Source organism: Palaemon carinicauda, chromosome 35, assembly GCF_036898095.1.
Source record: "Palaemon carinicauda isolate YSFRI2023 chromosome 35, ASM3689809v2, whole genome shotgun sequence".
Classification (NCBI taxonomy): Eukaryota; Metazoa; Arthropoda; class Malacostraca; order Decapoda; family Palaemonidae; genus Palaemon; species Palaemon carinicauda.
Window position 1 is genome coordinate 17,930,335 of NC_090759.1, and position 13,018 is coordinate 17,943,352.

The 13,018-nt window shown below is 35.4% G+C and overlaps 1 protein-coding gene across 2 annotated transcripts in view; it reads right to left on the reverse strand.

Moving 5' to 3' along the window:
* The window catches only part of grsm (granny smith), a 63,861-nt gene extending 54,179 nt beyond the window's left edge, over nt 1-9,682 (reverse strand). The window contains exons 1-2 of one of the 2 annotated variants that reach the window (XM_068358787.1): nt 9,546-9,682; nt 2,395-2,572 (exon numbers count right to left, since the gene is read on the reverse strand). In XM_068358787.1, the coding sequence (XP_068214888.1) occupies nt 2,395-2,547 (153 nt within the window). In that variant the 5' untranslated portion in view covers nt 2,548-2,572; nt 9,546-9,682. Of the gene's footprint in view, nt 1-2,394; nt 2,573-9,473 lie in introns of both variants that reach the window. The other variant, XM_068358788.1, reaches the window with a different exon arrangement.
* Nucleotides 9,683-13,018: the final 3,336 nt, after the last annotated feature.

The following is a 13,018-nucleotide window of genomic DNA, read 5'->3' on the forward strand; positions in this document are numbered from 1 at the left end:
CTGAACAGAATTTGCAAAACCAAGAGATTTTAACATTTCAGTTGAATGGGTGGGAGCAATAACTGTTTGTATTGGATTAAAAACTCTCCTTGATGTGTCCAATCAGGTTATTTGAAGGCCTTCAATGATGCCTCTACACCACAGACGATTATGGAAGAGCAGCAAGTTATTGGAAAGAAAGTGAAGAAGTCCTCCTCATTGTATAAGAATGGGTTGGCTAAAGAATACCAACAAACTTGCATGTTTGGTTACCTCTTTGACCATTAGATATAAATAAAACTTTATGAGAATAAAAAATTAAAGTTTCTCTAACTAGGGTATAATAAAGTATACAACATACAGAACATGAAGCGAGAAGGAGAGCGTGCGTAAGTAGATGAAGACTCAGGGACTGATAAATATATGTTAACTGGGGAGTGCATAGAGTGCGCATGTACTATAAGAGAATGTGGGCCAACAGCTTAGCACATTCGCAAGGAAGTGAAGTGAGTGCACTAAGTGGAGAGCATGGCTGCAAGCAAGTGAATGCTCAAAATTAGAAGAATGCAATCGAAGTGGAGAGGCATGCACATGTGAGTAGGCGAGTATTTAAAACCAGAAAAACATATGCCAAGCGTAGAATGCACATTCTGAAGAGCTAACGAACAGGTGAGCACGATCTAGTAGGAAAATGTGTGTAAGCAGGTGACTGTTCATATGCATGAGAGCACATATTGTCGCTTGTAGTTTTCATAGGATCTCTCTTCCTCTATGGAGTGAAGATTCATCTTCAGAGGATGTATGAATACATCTCTTGACAGTTGGAGAGGGTGGATCCTTGGGAGAGGAAATGACATCTTCATCATGCTTTCAAGAAATTGGCAGCCTATATAGAAAGGGATTGCTTCTCGGCTTCTTTTTGTTTTAAGAAGATGAGCAGAAAAAGGCAAAACCATAGCAGCTGACGAGATTGCATGGAAGGGGCTGGTAAGCAAAGGAGGCCACAGATGCTGCCTTCTCTTACCTGAAGACATCAAATCTGAAGGTGATTGTGCCTCTGAGGGCAAGGATCAGCAATTAACTAAGCTTCCAGGGGAATTGGGCAGGTCGAGTCAGATGATTTTGTCTTAGAGGTTGCAAGGGCTTGCTAAAATATTGCCCGGGACAGAATACCCTCTAACGTAAGGACAATGCCCTAAGGGCTATGTGTCCTCAGAGCATCACCCTCAGCTACTTCTGAACTTAAGTAATACTTCAGGTTCACCCCAAGAAGGAATACCTGCATCTCTATGGAATTACATAAAGCCGACTCCCTCTGGGCTTGCCCTAGGGTTAGATCAATGTCATTGTCCTTCATCACCTTCCTCCCAGAGATGGGGGACAGCAAAGGATCAGAAGCAAGGAAGCCAGCGCACCAGGGGGGGAGGGGGGAGAGGAAAGGTCCAGCAGATTTCTTAGACTTTGAGAAAGATACTGAAAACAAGGAATCTCTTCTTGAAATTATTCTTCATCCTCTATCTGTACTTTACCACTGGGAGGCAAAATATGAGAAACTTCAGAAATGCACAGAACAAATGGCAGGGAGAAGGGGTACTGAAATCATACTCCTATTTTTGGATGGGTATTTGTATCCGCGTAGGGACAAATTAACCTCACATCTACTCTACTGAAACAAGAAAAATATCAGAAGGTAGTCTCTACTAACCATGGGGAAAACACATGGACATACAGTAAGTCAAATATGAGAAACTGTTCAGAAATGCACAGAGCAAACATAAGGAAGAAGGGGTACAAACATTTCAGAGTAATAAATTGGCATACTGAATAACTGTTGCAAATGGACTAGAACTCTGATAAGAACTGTGTATAAACTAGGAGGTCTGAGCAAAATTAAAAGGTGGGAGAGGCAGGAGGAGGTGCATACCTTATTTACATGTAATCAGGAAACTTTGCTAATTTTGCTTGATAAATTTTGTATCATTTTCCCTTTGATATGACAATATATTTTGCATGATTTGCTCTCTTGATACTGTATCAATATTTTACATAATTTGCCCTCTTGATACAGTATCAATAAATTCTGCATGCTTTGTCACTTGATAAGCCAAAGAGCAAACAATTGGCACTTGTTCTAACTTAAGACTTCACAGTAATAACAACAAGCAAACTGGGAAGTATTTACTTCAGAACATACAATAAAATACTATTAAAACAGGTTTTACAAAAGCATTGATACCTGGTAAAAGGAATAATCTACCAAATGTTGGAACATGCAATATTCTATAAAACAATATTTTTTTTCTAAAGCAAAAACAAATAAATAATAAAAGTTATTTAAGTTTTATAATGTAATAAAATCACTAACACAAAGATTAACAGAAGGCGTTGCAATTCCATATAAAATATATAACATACCTCTTCATCGACTCTAGGTTGCAACTTCATTGCAACATCACTAAATGGCAGTGCAGTAAGGTGACGGAGTTGGCCAATTACAAGAACTGGACATTTACGGGGATCTGAGGTAGTCAGAGACCCCTTGATTTGGATCTTCGGACCCCCCATCATTCAACAACTAAACAAAATCTAAACTCTGAAACAGATAGAATAAACCATTAATAAGGAGTACTCTGGAACAGTAAAATTCTTACACAATATTGCTCAACAGATAATGTACAGCTAAATATTAGATTAGATTTAATTCTTCTTAAAATATACTGTACTAGATATCTTAAATTTTTCATCTAGCACTGTATAACTTTCCAATATGCAAATGAGGTACTCTACACATACTATACTTTTGAAAAAAGACTGAGACACTGAACATTCCAGCACCCATACCCCATATAGGCTATACACAGCCAATATCTGAGTTTATCAAAAATCATATTCAACTAGTTACTGTAAAAGTTGAACTTTTTTGTTTAACTCATAGTTCGTACTTGCGAAAGACATTTTATTGAAGTTGTTCTGTAAAAATTTAATTCAATTTTTTTTTTTACATCTCGTTTGCCTCTTTCCTACAATTGTGTCTCATTTTGCAGGTTGAGCTGATCTGATATGCACTTTCTTTGTAAGACACCCAATTTGACTGGTTTTGGGACCTGTTTGTTCACACAATAAGAAAAGTAACAGATTCTTTAGTAGGGCTATGTGGTCCAGATCACTGACCTCTTATTATAAAATCTTAAGGTTTATTCTTCTATCTTCCTATAGTAAAATCATACCCATGAAAACAAATATTCTTAAAAGACTGCCATGACACATATTGCACAGTAAAAGTGATCCTCTTCCACACACACAGTATGTATTAATAAATATATAAGGTATTCTTACTTCATTTGTTACTGTAAAGTACTTGATCTCATTAACTTTTGATTCAAAATGTGACTGATGGAAACCAATCAACTAATTCACAGGGATAAACAGGGATAACTTTGAATAAAAAACACACTATTCCAAATAATGTAGATATAAGTGTCTTCATACCTTGTTACACAGGCTTTCTACCTAACTAATCAAGCATGCAAGGTTATCTATTGTGAGTAATTGCCAATAGTTTATCCCTTACATTGTTCTACCTGGTGGTGCTGTTTACATTCCTAATCAAAATCACTACATTAAAGGAAGATCAACTTTTTAACTACTTATTCTCCACAAGGCTACTACTGAATATGTGAATGAATTCCACACTCTTTACTATACATACAATAAGTTCAAAGTGATATAATGCTTCCCTCTTGTGAATAAAAATGTAAAATACACAAACAATCTATAACCTTCAAAGGGCTATTAGAATTCTAATACAAATCACAAGTCTCAAAACTTCCATACAGCCCTCAAACTAGTATGGCATGTTCAAAACTAGTATGAAAAAACCTTGTAAAAATTCAAGAACATAACCTACTACAATTGTTAATGCACTGTTTGTAACATCTAATGTACTGTACTGATAATCCACGACCTACCTCATACATTAGCAAGCAGTACAGTTATTTTGCATCAAGTCAGCTGGCTGTGTTTAGAACAGCCCAGCAATGGCATTAAGCACATCTAAGTAGTTGAATTTGACTAAAGAACAAAACCTGCTGCATCAAAATTGCCCCAACAATAGCTTTTGCTATTCCAATGATTATTTATTTTCATCTCATCAATATGAAATGGTTTTAATTTTAAAGCAATTCAGTTGTAAATGATTAGATACTGTACTAAGATACAGTATTGATGCTACACGTCACACCAGTTGAAAAGACTGATAATATACTGTAATTCTACTGAAAATCCCTCAAATATCATAATGGAAGACTATATGTATATGACTGACATAAAAATAAAAAAATGATCAAATATATAAAAATCATCAAGTTATCTGTAATCAACATTGACAAGGAATGTTTCTTTATAAAGTATTTTAACAAGAAACAAATTTGATAACAGTTTCTATTATGAAGACTGACAATAAAGGACAATGATACCTTAATTTCACAAAAAGAATATGAAGCATATACCAATACTTATTTTTACCATCTATTTTCACTTACACATTTCTGACCATTATTTTTTGTATTGCAAACCATTTTTTCCCCAAGCCCATTATAGATCAAATTTCTGGGTAGACTAGTGTGAAATCAGATGTACATACAGTGCATATATCGAACCATAATAAACTGTACAAGGATTCATTCGAACCTAACTTAATATACAAATGGTTCCTAACTGACAGAAGGCTTCACCATCCACGGACATCCCCACCACAAACAATCTGATATAGAGCACAATACATCATAGAAGGAAACACCAATTCACTCTAAACTAATACTGTATTGTACATCATGTCATAACTATCAATGGAGCAAGCACCGTTTCCCATTTAACACTGCACGTTTATCATATTCCTTATAAATTTATAAAGTATGGTATGGCTAAAGGACATACACGTCTTATTTATAATAAAAAGTTATGGCCTTTTGCAATTAAAAAATATTCTTTCTTATCAAGGGAGAAGGGATTTGTCAGGGGAACCATTCATCTGTGGAAGGGATTACTCATACATGGACACAATGCAGCTTGAGGTACTGATTCAGTGCAGTATATAAAAGCTTTATAATTACTATACTCCCAATATGCACTTCTTACACACAAGACAGCCATTACCAAAATGAACGTATCTGCTAGTGAGAATTTGTTGGGATCACAAATCATCTGGGGGTATATATGTGATATTGTACATTAATTTCTAGCCAAACATGAACACCCTATTAAGAATGGATGATTGCTAGTAGTTTTGGCATGTTTCTCAGTACAGAATAACTACTGGGTGTTGGGTTCCAATAACTAAATTATGAACACCACTGATGTTGCCCAAGTCCATTGTTTACTTTTGGATGACAGATGGCAGATTTTGTGAATAGTTGTCTGCAATTGTTTGAGAGGGCTTTTCTATTTTTTAATGATGTAAGCATTAGCTAGCATTTGAAACCAAGTAAGAGCTTCCAAACATTTATGCTAAATTTCCCAGATGGGGTTTTACTGCAGCCAATATCCCCACAGCTCTTCTACCGTTTCATCATGACTGCCATTACTAAAGGACATCTGCCAAGAGGGACATTCAATCTATTCCAGTAATCAATTGTAATTTTATCCTCAGTATTTTGGTAACTGATTACTATAATTCAATATACAGTAGCTGTTTTTGCTCATCTGAAGGTAAAAAAATACTACCAAATTATCACCCCCATGAATGGCTCAGCAAATCCATGTACATCTTGCCAGTATCATACAAGTCTACCTAGATTTAATTGGGAGGAGTAAGAACCACTGCGGTGCTACAACTGAGGAAAAAGATATAAATCATAGGAAATTACAGTACTGTATATGATACTTTAATTCAAAGCTAAATACAAGAACCAATATATTTTTTCCATTGGTTAAATTTTTTTTTTATATATTTCTTTTATTATTAGTGCAAACCAGTCAGTTTTTGGTGTTTATGCACCCAAAACCCCAATTTCATATGAATGAGTTGATATGGGGAGGGTTAGGAAAACTCATAAACAGTCGGTCTTCACTAATAATCATCGTTAGAAATAGATAAAACACACGATAACCAGTTGGAAACATATTATGTTTATATAGGTTGCAGGTTGGCCAGGGCACTAGCCACCTGTTGAGATATTACCGCTAGAGTGTTATGGGGTCCTTTGACTGGCCAGACAGTACTACATTAGATCCTTCTCTCTGGTTACGGTTCACTTTCACTCTGCCTACACATACACTGAATAGTCTTGCCTATTCTTTACAGATTCTCCTCTGTCCTCATACACCTGACAACACTGATTACCAAACAACTCTTCTTCACCCTAGTGGTTAACTACTGTACTCTAATTTTGCAGTGGCTACTTTTCCTCTTGGTAAGGGTAGAAGAGACTCTTTAGCTATGGTAAGCAGCTCTTCTAGGAGAAGGACACTCCAAAATCAAACCATTGTTCTCTAGTCTTGGATAGTGCCATAGCCTCTGTACCCTGGTCTTCCACTATTTAGGGTTAGAGTTTTCTTGCTTGAGGGTACACTCAGGCACACTATTCTATCTGGTTTCTCTTTCTCTTTTGTTAAAGTTTTTATAGTTTATATAGGAAATATTTATTTAGATGATGTTACTGTTCTTAAAATATCTAATTTTTCCATGTTTCCTTTCTTCACTGGGCTATTTTCCCTGTTGGGGCCCTGGGCTTATAGCATCCTGTTTTTCCAACTGGGATTGTAGCTTAGCAAGTAATAATAATAATAATAATAATAATATAGGCATACTTGGCTGGAAGTCTCATGTATCACATGATTACTCTACATTGTATTTAACAGGAGTTAGACAAAAATAAAAAACACTTTGCAAACATTCTTGAATAACACATACCGTACACTATAAAGGATGTACCATCCATTACAACAATGAATTTAGAATATGATGGTACTTTTCACATTTTTATCAGGAAATGTGGAAGTTGTTATTTCCATGCAAGAAAAATTCCTAATACACCAGAATCCAACCGTTTCTGAAACTAAATCCTGTGATTGCAGACAAATAAAGTACTGGATATGAATAGGCACTGGATATTTGTCCTTTTTCCTTGGGGAATATATGGGAGACACTGATAACAAAAAGGCACAATCCATCTGTTGAAATGATCCTACTAGTGTTGTTGGGTCCTTTAACTGGCCAGACAGTACTACATTGGCTACCTCTCTGGTTACGACTCATTTTTCCTTTGGTGCACATACACCGATATTCTGACTTACTCTTTGCACCTTCTCTTTCCTAATAATGTACACCTGATAACAATAAGGTAACCAAAATAATTCTTCTTCACTCAGCACCGTATTCTGTTCAGTGAGTGGCTATTTTCGCCTTGGTAAGAGTAGAAGAGACTCTTTAGCTATGGTGAGCAGCTCTTCTAAGAGAAGGTCACTTCAAAATTAAACCACTGTTTTCTGGTCATGGGTAGTGCCATTAACTCTGTACCCTGGTTTTCCACAGTCTTGGATTAGAGATATCTTGCTTGGGGGTACACTCAGGCACACTACAGCATTCTATTTCCTATTCTCACTGGCCTATTTTCCCTGTTGGAGCCCAGAGTCTTATAGCATCCAGCTTTCCAACCAGGGTTTTAGCTTAGCTAATAAAAATAATATGAAGAGTACTGCTGTATTTTAAGTTCACTTGGTATTTGGAGGTGCTTACAGCATGATGCAAATGTGCAATCACTTGTTGGGGGCTTTTTCTTATTGTCAAAATTACATGATTTACCGCTGATAAAAACTTCATAACATCTTATATGATAATATACCAGATTGTATTCCCAATTTTCACCAGTACTGAATACACTTTGATTTGACAGTTCATGCCATGTGTGTAATGTGTGGTTTACACAGTTGAATGGTTCATTGAACCTGCTGGTCAAACTGTTCAATGAGGTGCCAGACAGTTACAAATGCACACAGTTTGTGGACAACAAAACCCCACCCAAAAAAAAGTCAGGCTGAAACAGATTATCTTTGAACCGTTCAACGACCAAATACCGCTTTCACCTGTTCGAACATCACTTCAAACACTTATCTATCGAACTAAAACCGTTCAACAGTAAAACTCGCTTAAAAGGTGCTTATAGACACTATAATTATTCTAAAGGTTTTATATACAAATTTAAGATTTCACAGTACTCTACTCAAAATCAATTCTAAAGTAATCCCTTCCAATAATGAATAATTCCTATGCTACAAAAAGAAATTTGTAGAATATTGAATGCCGTGCGAGTATTTTCTATATGACACACTGATGTGTGTCCTCTGCCAAATATTTCCAATTAGAAGGAATATGTTAACACGAATTGTGCTAATTTAAAAAAAAAAATTTACCCCCACCATTATTTGTATCAAAACAGTTCAAAGTATCATAAATACACCAAGAAAAACTTCTATCTTCTACATTAAGAACATTGTGCTACAGTAAACATTTACCAATTATCCAGAGTTTAAACTTATTCCTGTAATGGTAGTTATTACATTTTTGTTTTGATTATGTATCTTAAAGATGGTTATTAATGACACATGAATTATGTACTCCCAAGATAAGTGTGATTTATGCTTATCTCCCTTTTTCTATCTGGTGTAATATTTTGGGTTACGATCATTCAAAACCACGGTTTCCCTATGAGGTTCCCAGTAATGGTTATATAACGGAGAATAAGTAAAGAAAAACCAGTGATAGGCACAAACAATGACAGTTGAAATACACAAGTTACAATTGTCATACAGTTGGAAATACATTCAATGTCACTTTAGAAATAAATTATTGCACTATCACCAAAATTAGTATATGTAGAAATAAGGCTGAAACTTTACTTGTCAAATTTAAGAGTAAGTAAAGTATAACAGTTTACAATAGTCTAAAATTACTTGAAATATACCGGCAAGTCGTAGATAACCAGGAATAAATTTCATACAAAATATCCAAAAGAAACCAGTGGGTTAGCCTACATAAAATGAGGTTGAAAGGGCACTTATATTATGTATATACTGTATATATATATATAATTATATATATATATATATATACATATATACATATATAAATATATATATATACATATATAAATATATATATATATATATATGTTATATCCATATCTAGAAGTCCTACTTCATTATATTACTGCAAATTCTGTCATTGATATGATCTTTCATATAACTCTAATGCCAATTTTGGTCAAGAATTTACCTTCTGGCCAGACTGAATATGAAAAATCGCCTTGAATACATAGTCACTGATCATGTACTACATATTAATATCTAAATCTTAACTCTGGCTTAAGGGAATTATGTAATAAGTTACATCTAAGCTTTCCCTAATGCAGCGATTCCCAGGGTTTGCTAATCTTAGATTTACACCGGAGGTAAATCCTGGATTTCGTAGGCCAACCCCGAGTACGGATATATCTTACAATATATAATAAATTTTCGTGGATTGTATGCGGATAAATTTGGCGAATATGTCACACATGAAAGGCACTCACACAATAAACTAGGAAATGGGGTTTCTTCACCGGCCACAAGAGATAGGAATATCCGACATGACAATGAAGATGACATCTGGTGAGCATTGCGGGAAGTTCTCTTGTGCTCACCTGTTTTCTATCTTTTTTTTCTATTTTTTTTTATTTTGCATTAACTATAGTCGCATTTGATTTTTCGTATATATCACTATGTCAGAAATAGTTACGGTTTCATTCAAATATTTAAGAAAACAATAATTCACTTTAGATGAAGCAAATGCGCCGTTCAATATCTTACTAAGAACGAAAAAGTAGAGATTTTGGCATCTGTCTAGTCAAATGCAGACAGTATTTACTATTTGCTATTTGACCCAAAAGGGCAATTGCACATAATTTACGCAATGAAGTTATTTACAGGACAGATGTTAATCAGAAAATAATTATTACCTTAGCAACTAAGCAAATTAACCGGTATCTCTTACACATGGACGCCCAATGAGACAATTCGAACAAGTTGATATCCGCACATACAGTAATACCATGATGTCAGGACAAGAATTGATGTTTCCATTAATATATAACGTAAACGGTACTACTATATATAACTCGCTGGTCCATGTATCGTTTTATTATTATTATTATTATTATTATTATTTGCTAGGCTACAACCATATTTGGAAAAGCAGGATGCTATAAGCCCAGGGGCTCCAACAGGGAAAATAACCCAGTGAGGAAAGGAAACTTGAGGAAAAATAAAATATTTCAAGAAGAGTAACATTCAATTAAATATCTCCTATATAAAATATGAAAACTTTAAAAAAAACAAGAGGAAGAGAAATAAGATAGATTGGTGTGCCCGAGTATACCCTCAAGCAAGAGAACTCTAACCCAAGGCAGTGGAAGACCATGATACAGAGGCTATGGCACTACCCAAGACTAGAGAACAATGGTTTTATTTTGGAGTGTCCCTCTCCTAGAAGAGCTGCTTACCATAGGTAGAGTCTCCTCTATCCTTACCAAGAGGAAAGTGGCTACTGAACAATTACAGTGCAGAAGTGGCAATTACCTTAATGTTTTTGCTGCCATCTCAAAATTGTACTGGCCAATTTTCATTGGCTTTCAAAATATATTTTAGCCTATATATAAACCAATTGTTTACAATTTTATTATATCTAATCATCTATTTTCCATATTATATTTTACCTCTACGCATCTCATTGTCATATTTGCTTAATTTTACCTGATGGTCTTTTCACTACGAATTTAGCCTACAGGCCTATTAATCCACTGCTGGCACAATCAAAATTATTTTATATTAATGAATAACTTTTCAGACATCCTCGTTTTTAGCATTATTCCATTATGTTATCTAGAGACATTTTTTTTCTTAACCTTGAGGTATTCTTATCTGGCAGCAAGCTTGCGACGTAGATTTCACACTGATTCTTTTTAATTTAGTTATTTAACATCAATCCATTACTAAACATCAAGTAATCTCATATAGGCGAACATTATTCGTGACGAGACGTACACATATGGACCTTTCTAGGGCAAAAGGTCAACTTTCATTTAGCTATCCATCAAAAGTGTCTTTTTCATGTGCATTATACATCAATATTACCCAAGCTGTATAATTATCCTTTGCCAATTCTCACAAATAATAAATTGTGCAACATAATGGGCGTGACTTGAATTTTAATCGGTTAATACATCACCTTCAAGTAGAAACAATATTCTCGAGGACAAATACATCGACCTTTCGAATACATAGAGTGAATGTTGTTTACAATGTGTTCAAATAACATGGATATTCTACGACACGCCTTCGATGAAGACGAGGCATCACAACGAAATAAAAACAGTAAACAGGAAATTGAGTAGAAAACATGGTCCTCTCAGTAATAACTTATGCTTCAGAAACCCGGAGCTTTACTAAAGCGTTAGAACATAAGCTAGTTATAGCTCAATGAGCTATGGAAATAATAATGATGGGAATAACAATGAGACAGAAAAAGGGCAACTAAAGTAGTGGTTATTATTATTATTATTATTATTATTATTATTATCAATTGCTAAGCTACAACCCTAGTTGGAAAAGCCAAATGCTATAATTCCAGGGGCTCCAACGGGGAAAGTAGCCCTGTGAGGAGAGGAAACAAGGAAATATAAAATATTTCAAGAACAGAAACATTAAAATAAATATCTCATTTATAAACAATAAAAAACTTTAACAAAACAAAAGAAAGAGAAATAAGATAGAGTAGCGTTCCCGAGTGTACCCTCAAGCAAGAGAACTCTAACCCAAGGCAGTGGAAGACCATGGTACAGAGGCTATGGCACTACCCAAAACTAGAGAACAATGGTTTGATTTTGGAGTGTCCTTTTCCTAGAAGAGCTGCTTACCATAGCTAAAGAGTCTCTTCTACCCTTAGCAAGAGGAAAGTAGCCGTTGAACAATTACAGTGCAGTAGGTAACCCCTTGGGTGAAGAAGAATTGTTTGGTAATCTCAGTGTTGTCAGGTGTATGAGGACAGAGGAGAATCTGTAAAGAATAGGACAGACTATTCGAAGAATGTGTAGGCAAAGGGAAAGTGAACCGTAACCAGAGAGAATGATACAATTTAGCACTGTCTGGCCAGTCAAAGTACCCCATAACTTGCTAGCGGTAGTATCTCCACGGGTGGCTGGTGTCCTGGCCAACCTAATACCTAACATGCAAGAAAAAGAAATTATCATGGGAAGGACATATAATGAGAATGGCAGATAATTGATGGACATTAAGAACAGCAATGGCTCCCTAGAAATTGCAAAAGCAGGGGGAGGAAGAGAAGGCGATGGATTGACGAAATAAGAAAATTTACCGGAGAGGACTGGCATAGAAAGATCATAAACAGACCTAAGTGGAATTTCATGTCTGAGACCTTTGTTCTGCAGTGGACTAGTAATGGCTGATGGTGATGACATTTCTCATATTTAATTACTTATGGAGCCAAGATGTAGAGTGGCATGGGAAAGGAAAACAAATTCTCTTAAATAACAGTAAATGAAATAGTGTCTAAGAAGCTTACCTGAATGAAGGGATAAATTACAGTATTCAAAGATGATCCCATCAAGGTAAGCAAATACTTTCAAACATGTGAAAAGAAAGTGCGGCGAGAAACTTTACTTAATTTGACGGCTGTTTTTCTGGTCCTATACTCTCTACAGGACCTCCACTGTCATTTCACTGTGTTCGTTCAGTGAAAATAGCTGCACAGTCGACATTATTTACCGATTGATATGATTCCAATAACTCACTAGATGCTAAAGCATCCGGATTTGATTCGTCATCCATCCAAAGAATGTAGTCTCCACAAATAACTAATTCATTTTCCTCTATGGTAATCATCTCAATAAGTTCACTGAATTCTTCAAAGAAGATACTGGTATTTGTCCTCGGATTGATTGATTGATTGATTTGAAGTTCTCTGGCATCCTGACATCGAAGGTAATTG